Here is a 15,046-nt window from a genome sequence, read left to right as displayed (position 1 = left end):
CACCTATAATCCCAGCACTCAGGAGGCAGAGCCAGGTGGATCTCTGTGAGTTCAAGGCCAGCCTGGACTACCAAGTGAGTTCCAGGAAAGGCGCAAAGTTACACAGAGAAACCCTGTCTCAAAAAACCAAAAAAAAAGGAAAAAGAAAAAGAGCAAGAGAAGATATATGAGAGGGTTTGGAGGGAGGACAAAGAATGGGAAAATGATATAATTGTGTTATAATCTCAAAAAATAAACAACGTTTTTAAAAAAGACAATGCATCTTCTTCCCCCTTCATGAAAAAGCCATGAGTCTTTTTCTCAGCATGGATATTCTGTTTGTCAACCTAACACCATCAAGAAGAAGTCCTATAGGCAAAAGACTGCCTGATGTTTCCTGTGTCCTGGTACTCAAGTTTTTCATGTTAGAAAAGTTATAAGAAAGAAATTAACAGCCGGGCGGTCGTGGCGCACGCCTTTAATCCCAGCACTCGGGAGGCAGAGCCAGGCGGATCTCTGTGAGTTCGAGGCCAGCCTGGGCTACCAAGTGAGTCCCAGGAAAGTCGCAAAGCGACACAGAGAAACCCTGTCTCGAAAAACCAAAAAAAAAAAAAAAAAAAAAAAAAGAAATTAACAATTATTTTAATTTGTATATGAAACAATACTTTGGAGCCAATCCTTTATGAAAGCCTTATGAAGAGAACAAATTCTTCTAAGAGATTCTGGGTTAAGTCATAGTCATGTGAAAACGTATCTTTTTTAAGTCCCCACCTTTGGATGGTTCATGACAGGAAATTGGAAGGTCAGCTCCTTTCTGTGAAGCAGAAAACATTTCTGGTTTATTACTCTTCCTCCAGGTAAGGAAGTCTACCCTTCTTCTCATCCAAACCATGTGTGAAAAGGGCTACATTGAAGCTCGAGAAGGATGGCCCTTGATTAATTATATCTTCTCCCAGTTTGCCATGTCCAACAGGAACCTGGTATGAACACACTACAATTTTGATTATTGTCCTCCTTCAAGTACAGTTGATTCAATGGAGCTCAAAGAAACTTGTGGTTCCCAAATATAACCTTGGTCCTATCACTTTTCTTTATTATTTCTCTAAGCCCCTGGTTCTCTCTGGTCCCTTTCCCCTTTACTAATGCCATTTCTAGCTTAAAGTGAACACGCAGGAGGTTAAATCAATTTTCTCTGAGGAAGGAACCTAACTTTTGTGTTTTAACCGTTCCTCCAAGGGGCACTTTCAGGTGGGGACTTGATTGATGTTAGGGATCAAGATCACTGGGCCCCCTGAGCCTTTGGTTGAATCTTCTGCCCCAGAGTCTGAAAACACTCCAAAGTAAGGTTAAAGGAAATAGTTTAACCTTTCTTAAAGGAGAAACCAGTGAAATCTAACTCCCAAGACGATGAAGAGGAAGAGAGATCTATTCAAGAAACAAGCCTGGAGGTCTTAAAATCTCTGGACCCATTGGTGATTGGGATGCCCCAGGTAAGGGACTCTCATTACCACTTAAGTTACTGTGATCACTTGTTTAGGTAGCTGCTCACTTCTGGGTAAAGACTTGAGTTTGCACAAGGTGTGTCCTTAGCTAGTTTGATATTCTGTTTGTAAGAATTACAATTTGATGCTCAGCACACAGCACAGAGAGGTTTCTCAAAACAAGATAAACTTTATAATTAAGGCAATGGGTATGGGTTTCTTAGCACATTGTAGTTCATAATATCTCTAGCATATTTCTTCTCATCTTATCCTAACATACCTGGAATATTGCAAAGCAGAGAGAGTAGTTTTAGTGTACCCAAGCTCAGAGCACGTTGGAGACCAAGTTAATCTGAACTTCAAAGAGAGCCTCCTGAGAAACTATTTTTCTTGAGAAAAATCATCTGAGAATAGGTTTTAATGGCTCAAAATCCTTGGCAGAACCAGGAGACAATCAATAGGCCCTCTTCCTCCAGTTGTGGTGGAGGTTAATATGTAGTTTGTGAGTTATTTGGAATATTTGCTTCAAAAGCATATTTTGAAGCTACATCCCAAATGTAGCTAATAAGCATATCAGAGTCTACAACTGAAAAAGTGCCAGTATTTCTGATGCACACTAAAGTTTGAAACCTTCTGATCAAAGAGTCAGTAAAACAGAAAAAATAACATCCCAGAACTTGTAAGGGAGCCTAAACTTTACAGAAGCTGGCATATCAGACTTCTTGCCTTGTGGTTGATGAACTATGAAAATGTTAATCACAGGCTGAATAGAGAGAAGATTCAGAACTAGGGAGAGTGGCAGAGGAACCGCTGAGCACAAGGAATAACAGCAGCCCAATCATTCTCTCAACTTCACCCTTGCTAGGGCCAGACTCACTTCAACATTAGAGTTTGGGAAAATATGTGGGGTAATTTCAGTTGTCGCTTTGACAAGAAGAACCCTGGCATTGTTAAGGAAGCCCAGAGAGGCAGGATTACCCATGGTGCTTGCAACCATTGCTCAAAATGAAGAATTTCCTTGCTCCACAGTTAAGAAGCAACTCCAGGGAGAAACACCTACCCACACTCACTACAACTAGCACTCAAACATGAATGTGCAGACATTCTATTTCTTGATTTCTCTTTGACTTGACCTGAAGACTGAAATAATAACACACGAGAGACAAGTTTCTAAAATAGAGAGGGAAAAATAAGAGAATATGCTTTCTACAGGTGTTATGGCCACGAATCCTGACTTTTGTGGTACCCGAAGAATACACGGGCACGCTAGACTACCTGTTCAACATCATCAGAATTCTGGTTATGGCAGAAGAGAAGAAGAAGCGTGACATCCAGGAGTCAACAGCACTTGTCATCTCTACGGGAGCTGGTTCGTACATCCATGAATAAAGCAAAATGTTTCTTTTCTGAGAGACTCATTTCACAATGGCTACCAGCCACACTTTGAGCTCACACCCAACCCCCGATACAACTTTTCCTGGCCCCCTATGGTGATGACGAAAATTGCTTTCTCTTTCTAGTGAAACTCCCTTCACCGCAGCAGCTACTGGCCCGACTTCTGGTGAGTTACAAAGAATCAATGTAGGATAAATTTAAGCTGATAATATGGACAGTTCCAGTTAAAATAAAATTCTGAGAATTGGCAAAACACTCTAAAAGAAATACTAAAAATTCAATGATGAATGTTCTGCTCTGCTTGTGGCATTCATGAAAATTATTACTGATAAAATTATCTTCTCACTCTGAAACTCTTATTAAAACTTAATTATTTAAAAATAAGCACAGAATGCAGGTTCAGATCCAAGATGAGCTCCCCCCCCAATTAAAATTAAAACAAATGTGTACTGAATCTCATCCATAAATACCATCAAATAAATCTCATACCTACAGTATTTATTTCTCTTCTCCCTATCTGGCCACCTACATATCACTTAGGCAGACAATATTCTGCATGTCCTTATTTAATTAATAAGTATATCCAAGTGTTGATTTTTTCCATTAATTTTCCTGTTCCTTGTTTCCATATTTTTAAGCTTTATCCTCAGGGCAAAAAAAAAAAATGAAAGGGTAGTCTAAATATTACCTTTGCTCTTGAATAAGTATGAAGAGACTTGTGTTCTTTGTTAACAGAGCATGATAAGGCAAAGGCGGGTAGGCCTGCTAAATACGTTCTTACTTGATGTTCATGTCCTCCTCCGCCTTTAGGTCATAACTATGCTGGCCAGTTTAGGGAAATTATGTGGGGTCAGCGCAATAGGCCTTCTGAAGATAGTGCCTGAGATAATTCATCCTAAGCTGGTAGACCTGTGGAAAACACGCTTGCCTGAGCTCCTGAGACCTCTTGAAGGTATGAGGGAGTGTGGTTGGGTCTTTATGCTAGGAGGCAAGACCACAAAGAAATGATGCACTGTTTATCTATAAATCCATAAGGCAAAAACTGCCAAATTCAGGCAGTTAAGGCAATGAGCTGGATAGGTTTTGTTTGCCTTGTTTTCTTTGACTTCTTACCCTCTAGTTCTCAAATGGTCATGGTGATTAGAGCAGGAGTGGGAGCTGTACAGGAACTTACATTTTTGCTCTGATCTTTTCCTTTATATAGGAACATTTTCCTTTGCTATGATCTAAAAAGTCGCTACTTGCTGATGTATACCTTTGACTCTAATAATCGAGAAGTAGAAATAATCCTGTTCAAGGTCATTCTCAGCTACATAGTGAAGTTTGAGGCCAGCCTGGGCTACATGATAAAATAAAAACAGGGCCTGGGTGATGTCTTGGTGGGTAATGACACTTTCCACCAACCACACCCTGGCAGCCTGAGTTGGGTCTCTGGAACTCCATGATAGAAGAGAAACAATGCACAAAAGTTGTCCTATGCCCTCCATCTGTGTATGGTAGTATGTGTGCATGTACGTACACACACACACACACACACACACACACACACACACCAAAGCTTTCCAAAACAAAAAATAACTGAAAAAATTATTATTCAGATTAACATGTTAAAATATGCATTATGAAATGTGATCATTTAAGTTACTAATTCTGAAGTTAGTAAAAATAAGTAGATTTTATCATAGTTTAGAGATAGTCTGTCTATTTGATGAGAAGTTTAAAGTTGCCAACATGGTAAATTTCCTCTCAAAACACTCATCCTGAACAAAGAGAACCTTTGAGGTAGAAGTGTCTCATCCACTAGTTGTTGAGTCAGGGAGAATTGATCTTTGTTTACTTGAAGTTCTTATGTCTGTTTTCATTTCTAGGAAATAATTCCAGCATTGTGTTGTGGGAAACCATGTTGCTGCAGGTAAGGGTAGGTCCTGCACTGACTACTAATGAGCAGCCAGGTAAGTGTGAATCCTCAAGAACTATTGACAATGGAGGGTAAAATCGGGTAGGTATCCCTCTTATCAACTAAAGTAACAGCAAAACAATTTATTCCAAAGAGGAGGGCACATCTTGGCTTGGGAAGATGACTAGCATGTAACAGCAATCTCTTAAACCTTCTTTAGGTCATAATGAGAACATTAATGTTTGTTCTTCGGGTTGACTGAGTTAAAGAGAACTTTCACTATTTTACTTACTATTTTTCTCTCTCTTAACTCTTGATTCTTCAAGAATTTTACCCCCTTCATTCCTTTGTCATTCACAAAACAGAGATTAATGCAAATCCCACTTCTATGCTCCAAAATGAAACTCTTTCTTCTCTATCTGCTTTCTGCTATCCTCACCCAACCCTGGTTTCTAAAACCCAAACAGCCCATGCTGTGTCCTTTCTCCAGAAAACAAACTCCTCTGTAGCCAGTCAACTCATTGGACTTTTAAACATAAACAGTGCTGTGGGGGTTATTAAGTTGCAGGCAGGAGTGTACAAGAATTTCATCTCAGGAACTCATGGGCAGTGGAGGGGCTCATGGACAGGAAGCTTTTGGTAAGGCAGATTTCCCATCATCATCTGTCCACATAGGAATCTCCCATGACTTCTTAAGAATGGCAGTTTTCGGGCTAGCAGAATGGCTCAGCAGATAAGGGTGCTTACTCCCAAGACTGACAACTCGAGTTCCATTTCTATTCCCCTACAGTGGAAGAAGAGAACCAACTCCCACAAATTGCCCTCATACCTCCACCCACGCACCACCAAGTAAATAAATATGTTTGAAAAATCACAAAAGTGTCAGTATTCAATGGTCTCCCCACAGTACCTCCTCTGCCTTTTTTCAATGCTTCTTCAGAAATCACCTTTTCTAGGAGTGGGACTGAAGAACAGCCATGTTTTAAAGACTTGTTTCTTTTTCGATATAAATGCACTTGAAGATCTGAAAGTGGTGGCCCTGCTCAGCTGGTCCTTGGTTTTCAGTTCCCTACTTCTTTTATACCCTCCTTCCTGTCTCAAAATCCTCACCCTGTATTCACTAGCTATTCTTTTAAAAATAGCTGTTTGCGATGGGGAATTTCTTTCTTCCAACAGGAAGCCTCCAGAGCAGGTCGCTTCCTTCTTCCAGGCTTGAGTGTGCAACTAATCTTTTTTCAAAGCCGTGTAACATATGTTCTTCCCTCAAACTTCCAAGACTGATTCATTTCTTTTCCTTAAGAGGCCCACTAGCTGAGCTCCGGTTTAAAAAATGCACACAATCTCTTCACGGGCCTTTGACATTAAGTGTTCTTTTCTAAGCTTAAAGAGGAGGAAATGTAAGAGAAATAATATGTTTTAGAAATCCCAACAGATTTTTGTCCTCCAATAAGATAAAACTTCTTTTTAACACACCATTCGATGAGGCAATACAAGGATTCAAGAGTCTTCTCTATGGTTCTATTTGGGAACATCTGGTAAGTTCAGGAAGGTCCACTTGGATGAGGTGCAGAAATGCACCTGTGTCTCTGTTCGGTTCTTGAAGATATTCCATCCCCTACTTGAAAGCTCTCTCTCTCACATTTTGTAGGCAATAAGCCACACAAACATTGACTAATGGAGTTTTTCCAAATCTACCAAAACTTGAAAAATGTTAACTGCAATTTATGTTTCTGATTATATTCTATTTTAATCTTTGTGTAAGTTCTGTTTAAGAAAGGAAAGGAAGGTACTTGCATAAAGTAATTTCTACATATGTGTATTTTAGTCTTAATAGGAATTCATAACATCAAAAAGTAGTTTTAAAAATAAATGAAGGGAAAGTTTCCAAAATAATAAGTTACTTAATTTGAAAAGAATGATCCCAGTTATAGATAGATAGATAGATAGACAGACAGACAGACAGATAGATAGATTTTAGAAAATAAAAAAAAAAAGTACCAGGAAAACCCACTAAATAGTCAAACTCACATGTAACTTTTACTTCCTGTAACAGTTGCTCAAGGAATCTTTACGGAAAATTAGTGACGTAGCCTGGACCAGTCAACTGAGTCGGGACTTCAGCCAGCAAATGGGCAGTTACTCCAACAGCTCCATAGAAAAGGTTGGTTTTTCAACAAAGGGACTTTGGCATCCACCTTATGACCCAAAACGGCTTCTCGTGCTTTATCTTGTCTTCAGGGCATCCAAAAGGAGAAAAGAATGATTAGATAAAGGACTCCCCTTAGGTCACTTGCTGAGTATTGAGTATTTCCTCCTTCTCTTCTCTCACATGTAGCCTACCACGCTCATAAGACCACACCCATCTTTAAGGAATATTGGTGAGCAATAGGTTTGTGCTACAATCCAGGGATCTCTTCTAGAGGAGGAAGAATGGACACAGGAAGGCAAATGGCTGAGCTGGTTAAAAGTCAGTTTGTGCTTTGGTTCCCATTATGCCAGTGTTACAAGCCAGGCAGCCAGAAACAATACTAAAATTGAGCAAAGTTAGAGACAAGAGGTTGTTCAAAATCCAGTTCTTGAGTTCCCTTGTGTCATGCCCATAACCCTCCACCCTGCAGAGTTCCATTCTAAATGGAATCTGAATCTAGGGTCTGCTATGTACTCCTAATGTTGCCTGTGGAAAACTGTTTAAATCTCTGAATCCTCAGAATATGCATGGTTTGATATATTTCAAGGGTTTCAACAGGTGCAGAAGCAGGTCCCTAAGTAGTACATGTGTGCTGGGTATAAAAGCAGCTTTGACCATGGTCGTTATTAGGTTAAAAATCATTCATAAATTTTAGTATTCAAGAAAAACATGTCCTAAGTTTTACAATTTCTAATACCAAATGATTATTATTCATTATTAACTTCAGTTCTTCCATATGCTTCTCCAAGTTCTCCCTGACTGGCTCTGGTTTGGTTCAAAGTACCAATTCTCCAGACTGGTCCACAAAGTCTGGAGATGCCAGTTAAGACTATGCAAGCAATGCCTTTCTTTTCCTCATTGTACAAATAGTCCCTGTGTACCTGAAGTCACACCGTTCACCCAGCAGTTTCCAAACCTACAAGATTGCTCCAAGATAATAACCTTCTAAAGAGTCAGACCAATTTTGAGGAGTTTGCTTTTTTCAAACAGTGTTTTACTCTGTAGCTCAGACAAACCTGGAACTTCATGGAAATCTTCCTTAGGTTCCTGAGTGCTAAGATAACAGGCATGAGCTACGATACCCGGAGAGGCAGAACAATGTAATCCTTACACTGAAAATAAGTTAATTAAATGTGTACCCAGTTAGTTTTCACTGTATAACAAGTCATTTCTAACAGGTTGAAGTAACAGTCATTCATTTCCTCCACAATCTTGCACTTTGACAACTGTCTTAGAACTGGGCTTTGTGGATTCAGCTTTCAGTCTTCTCAAGCAGATTCTCAGTGTATACTAGAGCTTCCTTTGTATGTCATGGTCTTAGTTGGGACAGATTGTTTCTATTCCATGTAGTCTCTTATTCCTAACTGGCTAGCTAACTTGACCTCATAAGTTAACAACACACAAGGTCTTCCTTGGCCATGGGCATAAAAGAGACTTAAAAATTCCAGCCTGGAAGAGAGAGGTATCCAGAAGCCCCATCCCTACTGTCAGACATTTGCAGAGGAAAGGAGAGAGAGGCACTTTTCATTGGTTAGGGTTGGGGAAAGCCACTACTAGGTTTCCCATGCCTCAGTGGATGACCCCCACTCATAAGTTCATATGGACAGCACTAGATAAAATGGGTTGAGAAGAAGATAGGAGATGTGTTAGAGAGGGCCAAGGGGAGCTGGAAGGAGGGAATAGGGAATGGATATGACCAAGATATACTATATGCAGGTATACATTTTCAAAAAGAAGCTATGATAGAGAATGAAAGTCATGATAGCGTTAGGAACACTTTCTGAAGGCATGCAGAAGAACACCAGTGGAGAGAAAGCCTGAAGGAAGCCCATTCTCAGAAAGAGAACACGTGCGAGGCACGCAGCTATCAGGCTATCATAAGTTAAGACCAAGTTGGGTTTTTTTTCCTTATCACTACTTCAGCTCCTCCCCTTTTTCATCAATCCTGTTTTCCAAACTTTCAGAATCCTACAGCTCATCTTTTGTTTTCCAGAAATTCCTTTGGAAAGCCTTGGGAACTACCTTAGCATCCTGCCCAGACACAGAGTTTGTGAGCTCACAGATCAAGGAGTTCTTGGTCACTCCCAGCCAGCTGGGGGACCAGAGACAGGTGAGTCCCCATGTCAGTCCCCTCTTCTGGTGATAGCTGTTATTCCTCTCCACAGAACTTGAGACAACCCTGGCTGTCTTGTTAACTAGAATTCTTCCTTTGTACATTTAGAAAAGTCCAAAAGGATTTCTTTCCAGAAAAAAAAAAGTTTCCCTGTTTAAATGTCAGTACCTTATTATTTTTTCTGCCACGTCTATAAAAATACTGCAACATGAATTTCAAACATTCTCACTTAATACCTCTATGATGCATCTTATGCCTTAGCACTGATTTCTTGGAGTATGGTGATGACCGTCAGGATGACTGAATTTTCAAGCTGAGAGTGACTTTAACAGTCATCTAGAAAGAGTAATGAGCACGAACCTAAGAGAGACAGAGAAATGTTTTTATTTACTCCCTGCTTAGCCTAGTTGGCAGAGCGTGTGCTACTGTGGAGAAAAGAAAAGGTTTATATTGAAAATAATGAGAAGGGCTCCCCCATTAATAGAAACTGCTAAAAAAAAAAAAAATCTTGTAGCGTTATCTTGTTACATCTCTCCCCAGAAATTCTAAGATGTTTAAATTTCCTTCTCTCACAGTAAATAGGAGAAACAACTAAACTTTTGTGGGTGTGTGACGCTGCTTCTGCACCACTGTCCTCCCCTTCTCAGGATGTGTGACCGCCAGTCTTCCTGGGTGATATTTCTAACACGACTTCCCCATCATACTGACCCTTTTCATGGAGCTATACACTCAGAAGCAAAGTAACTTTGGGCCCAGTGTAAGCATCCGTTAAGATTCTCACTCAAGCTCTTAGAGTTTCACCAACTATGACAAAATATGACATTCCTCGGAGCTCCTCAGCTAACTTGTTTACTTTCATTGAAGTTAGTGAGTACTCCCACACATCCAAGTCACTTAGGAATGCCGTGTAGGTGAGTTGAGTGCCCACACATGACATGGTAAGTGAGACCATGCCTTTCTCTCTGTGCATCTCACACACATGATATCATTTGAGTAACACCAGACTACTTGAGGTTGAACTTGCAACTTGAAAGAAATGAGGGAAGAAAACTAAACAAAAGTCTTGAGACAGTTCTATGGATTTGAGGGCCCCACCAAGGTGGAACTCCCCTGGCTTTCTCAAATGTTCTCCAGCAGCTCAAGCGCTGGGTCAACTGAGAGTCTATTTGTCCAGGGACTGGGTTTTGTCAGGCTGGAATGACAGATGAATTGGACAAGAAAAAGCACGGAGTATTATGAGACAGTCTACAAGATTCAAACAAATTTGCATCTTAGGGCTTTGACTGAGGCCACTGGGCCACAGGCTATTTGGTAGGAGTATGTGTGCCAAGTGCCTTCCACTGTCAGGGGTGGGGCTTGTGTGTCAGAACTAAACACAGTACCCCAGTAGTGTTGTGTGTCCAGATGAAATGTGACAGCACGCATGAAATAAACTGTAATCAAAGAACCATGACAAGATTCTTGTATGAATCATAAGGAAGATTTTATGGTGACGTCCATATTGAGAAAGCAAGATGGGAAGGAGACTATGGGCAGGGGCTGTATCATTAGAACAGGAAACAACCAGGTCTTGACAACCAGACTTCAAGAATTAAATCACCTCGTATATGAGGCCATTTCAACAGTGTAAAATTATCAACAAACATTGCTGGTTATAATGTATTTTAGGCCTTTCATAATGCCCCAAAATAATGGGTATTAGATGTTACCCTCACCCCTCCCCCACACACACACACTCATAAGCAACTGTAGGTATTTAGGACAACAAATATGATATTCAGCCTCATTTGAATATCCCACAGGGTAGGCAGGCATCAGAACTCCACACTGTACCACTGTACCCCTTAAATATTTGTTGTACCACTTCTTATTTGTTGATTGAGAACAAAAGTTAAACTTAAAAAATAATGTAAAAAACACCAACATGAGTCATGCATCCAAACTCTTGAGGGTCAGCTGTAGACCTCAGGGTTCCTCGACCTTTAAGATCAGTCCCTCAGCTCTTTTCAGTGGCTTCAGGCATTTGCATTTATTCTGTGTTTAGAACTCTGCAGCAACTTGTAGGAATCCCAGCAACTCATGCTTTCCCTACAGTCAGGGCGCTGCCTCTGCTTGACCTGACTGTGTCTGTGCGGAAATCTCTAACCACCCTATTGACATGACAGATTTCCTCAGTCTTCATCAGCCACTGCCTTGTCACGCTCTGGCATACTGTATTGCTCAGTTCCCTGTGGCCTGCCAGCAGTATTATCTGGCTGTGTACTCCACGGGGAAGGAGGTTTCGGGATGCCCTGTTCAACCCTGTATCTTCCAATGACCAAAAAAGTGTCTGTCACACAGTGGTAGATACTCAATAAGTATTTATTGAATGCATGGTTATACTCAAAATCTACTCCTTCTGATTTTAGGGGACAACATCTATTTTAGGATACTGCTCTGAGAACCACTTGGATATTGTTCTAAAAGTTCTTAAAACATTCCAAGATAAGGAGAAGTTTTTTATCAATCGATGTAAGGTAAAGGACTAATTTTTTTTTTTTCTGAAGCCCACAGTTACCTCAGAGGCAAGCAATGTTTAACTCTTCGGTGAACATCTCTATTCCACACTATTCTTACCACTCTCAATTCTGAGCTTTGGTGCTACAGGATGGCCAGCTATGTAAGGAGGCTACTCCATTTTCACTGACGCTAGCACTGATCAGGAAAGCCTACGCGTGTCTGCGTTTGTCGAACCACAGCTTCAGTGACGTTTACCTCACTTCCCTGAAGGAGGGATGGGGTAGACACTAATTAACAGAAGCTTCACGGCCCCACCGCAGTCCTGGTTGTCCACATTTGTACAAGCAAGAACATGCCAGTTTTAGAATCACTGCAATCATCCCAGTCCGGTTATTTAACCCCTGTGGTGGTCCACGGGATTAAGACAAACTATGAGAGAAAGCAAATTCCCTCACATGATCTCTATCTCCCTCTTCTTGTCTTTAAGGGTATTTTTTCTGGAAAAAAGAGCCTGACCAAGACAGACCTCATCTTGATCTATGGGGCTGTGGCCCTCCATGCCCCCAAGCAGCAGCTTCTAGTCAGGCTTGATCAAGACATCATGGCTCAAATCCTGCTTCTCTATAACCAGTGTTCTCAGGTAACACCTGTCGCAGGACTGCTTCCATTTCCAGGCTGGGGCGCCAAATGAAAATCAATAAATAAGATCTAGCATGTTAGAGAGATGAGCACATATGATCAGAGACACTAGCTTATGGAGTAAGGCCAAATGTCAATTCTTTCCTGAGGCTCTAGGCAGTGCATGTCCTGCAACTTTCCAGATGCCTTCCCAGGCCACTTGTATCCATGGTGATCTCAGCCTTCTTTGAATATAAATAATTACCCCACACCACTGAAGGGCAGCTGACTTATCACTTTCCTGTTGTAATAATCTTATAAGTATAGCTGAGAGTCAGCCACTTCACCTCTCATATGTCACTTGTGACATTAAATAGTAAGCACCATATATTTATTTTTAAGTTGAATAAAATGTGTCATTTATCAAGCTATTCCATCCATCTCATTTTGTACCATTTCTTCCTCCTCATTCATCCCTGGCACCCCTGACCTTCTTGACTCTTTTCCACACCAAGAATGTGAAGCCAGCCTCAGAGCCACCAAATTGAGCTGCAATTCATCTGATCATTTCTTCCCCCAGAGCATTTTCTTTGTTCCTCTCACAAACTACTTCACACATATTGTCAATTCAAAGCCGCTTTGCTGACCATGGTCACGGTGACCCCATAAGAATCACCGAGGGGTTGAATTCAAAGTTCAGCTTTACAGAGTAGATTTCCAGGGATATTGATTGGGTAGGTCACAAAACGAATCGGCAAACCTGTAGGCTTAGGAGGTTTACAAGTGATTCTTATCCAAAAGTAGGTGTGGGGAGGTCTCCCTGATTATTTCCACATTTGCTTCTACGTTACATTGCAGACCCTCTTGCTGTTGAGATCTGACAGAAGTTTACATTGCTGTCAACAAACTGCCACAGAGAAATAAATTAAGGGAGTGAAGTCTTAACCTGGCTCATAGTTTCAGAGAGTTCTCTCCATGGTTGCTTGACCCCCACAAGCGTGGGTAGACTAGTATGGTAGCAGGAGTATATGCTGAAGTTTCTCTCCATGGCACACAAGAAGGAGGAGGAGGGATAAAGATCCATGCACAAGATATGCCCTATCCCCTGAGCTTGAAGTTTTCCGAACCTCCCAAAATAGTATCATTATCTGAGACAGAGCACAAAACTTGAGCCTGCAGGGGACATTCTACATTCAGACCATAACAGTGCCCTTGACTCGAATTCCTATATATATGTGATAAGAATTGTTTTGTAGGGTGTTCATAAAATTATAGATATAAGCATATTCCAGGAGAAGTGTGTAGGGTAGTGAATCCCACACCTTAGTCACCAGAAGAGCCCGTTAAAGACAGAGTTGACCAGTGAGTCCGCTTTTAGGAATGGATGACAAAATCTGGATGTTTAACACGTTCCTCGAATTTCTAGACTTCTAGGGAAATGTGTCCATGTTGGGAAGAACAAATAGAGTGGAGGTCAGTGATCTCAGGTCTGTCTTCCAGGGGCTCACAGAAAGTGAGGTGTTACTGGACAGGGAACCAAAGAAAATGGGTCAGGGTATGACAAAGCACATAATCTTGGTCAGACCAAGATAGATCATTATCTTAGCTCTGGTTCTGTAAAAGGTTCTGAGGAAATTGTTAGCACCACCATCATTTAAGGGGAGCAACCTCATTCCTGTGAGGCAGTCTGTGAGGTACAGCCTCACCATCCTTGATAATTGCTCTCATTTCAACGACAATCTGTCTGACAAGGCTCACTGTAACTTAAGGATGACTTCAGTCTCTTGTTATAAAAATGTTGACCAATCAGTCATGTCATTTCTAATATCCAGTGTAACTGCAGAAGAGAATGAATCAGGAATGGAAAAAAAGACTAAAATAGAGCCAGAGAAGGACAACATAGAATCAGTTTTGCAAAGGACCAGGGCTCTCATTTCAACAGGAGATGATTCTCTTGCCCTCAAATCTAATTAGCAACAATGAGGGATTTTTTAAAACATGATAAAAATGTTTTGTGATACATTAATTTTTAGTCATCCACTGAGGAAACAGTACAAAACTAAAAGAAAATGGGAGATAAAGATAATTGAAATTAATATGAGTGTTTCAGAGTAAGAAATTCTGCTATTATATGTGGAAGTGATGTAAAGAAAATAATAAGACTTGTGGGTAAATGTGGCTAGGGCATTATACTGAAAATAATTACTATAGATACACACACACACACACACACACACACACACACACAATTAAAACCAATGCTAGAGATCTAGTCTTTCATTTTTACTAGACTAAACCTAGTCTTTTAAGTAAAAATAAAGTCTTGTGTGTTACTATGTGCCTGTAACCATAGGTCTTGAAGGATGATGGGATGAAGTTGAGAGTTCGAACATATAAAAAAATCAGTAAAATACTAGCAAATAGAATTCAAGACTACATTTAAAAAAAAATCACATACCATGACCAAGTTCATTTCATTCCAGAGAAGTGAGGATGGTTCAACAGAGCATTCAAAAGTCAAATACTGATGTTGCAAGTCACCCAGTCAATAAGTTGACTAATGAATTGAATAGGCAGTTCTCAAAGGAAGAAATAGAAATAGCCAATACTTTACAATGTCTTAGTCATAGGGCAAAATACAAGTTAAAACTGCTTTAAGATTCTATCTCACCACAAGAGAAATGGCTCTTGACAAGAAAACAAATACCAGCAAATGATGGTGAGGATGTGGAGAAAGAGAAAAACTTAGGTGGGCATGTACACTGGTGTAGATACTCTGGAAAATAATACAGAGGTTCCTTGCAAAACTAAAATTGGAATTATTATATGACCCAGCTCTAGCATCCCTGGGTATATATTAAAAGAACTTTAAGCAT

General features: G+C 40.5%; 1 protein-coding gene across 1 annotated transcript in view; it reads left to right on the top strand.

Moving 5' to 3' along the window:
* The window catches only part of Mroh2b (maestro heat like repeat family member 2B), a 53,924-nt gene that overhangs the window by 13,186 nt on the left and 25,692 nt on the right, over positions 1–15,046 (top strand). The window contains exons 12-21 of the mRNA XM_052742808.1: positions 837–959; positions 1,356–1,469; positions 2,673–2,829; positions 2,981–3,021; positions 3,666–3,807; positions 4,724–4,767; positions 6,806–6,913; positions 8,934–9,050; positions 11,462–11,569; positions 12,040–12,192. Coding sequence (XP_052598768.1) covers positions 837–959; positions 1,356–1,469; positions 2,673–2,829; positions 2,981–3,021; positions 3,666–3,807; positions 4,724–4,767; positions 6,806–6,913; positions 8,934–9,050; positions 11,462–11,569; positions 12,040–12,192 — 1,107 coding nt within the window. The remainder of the gene's footprint in view (positions 1–836; positions 960–1,355; positions 1,470–2,672; positions 2,830–2,980; positions 3,022–3,665; positions 3,808–4,723; positions 4,768–6,805; positions 6,914–8,933; positions 9,051–11,461; positions 11,570–12,039; positions 12,193–15,046) is intronic.

This window comes from Peromyscus californicus, unplaced genomic scaffold (genome assembly GCF_007827085.1).
Source record: "Peromyscus californicus insignis strain IS unplaced genomic scaffold, ASM782708v3 Scaffold_18__1_contigs__length_77618521, whole genome shotgun sequence".
NCBI lineage: Eukaryota > Metazoa > Chordata > Mammalia > Rodentia > Cricetidae > Peromyscus > Peromyscus californicus.
Note: the sequence above shows the minus strand (reverse complement) of the source record. Positions and strands in the feature narration are given on the sequence as shown.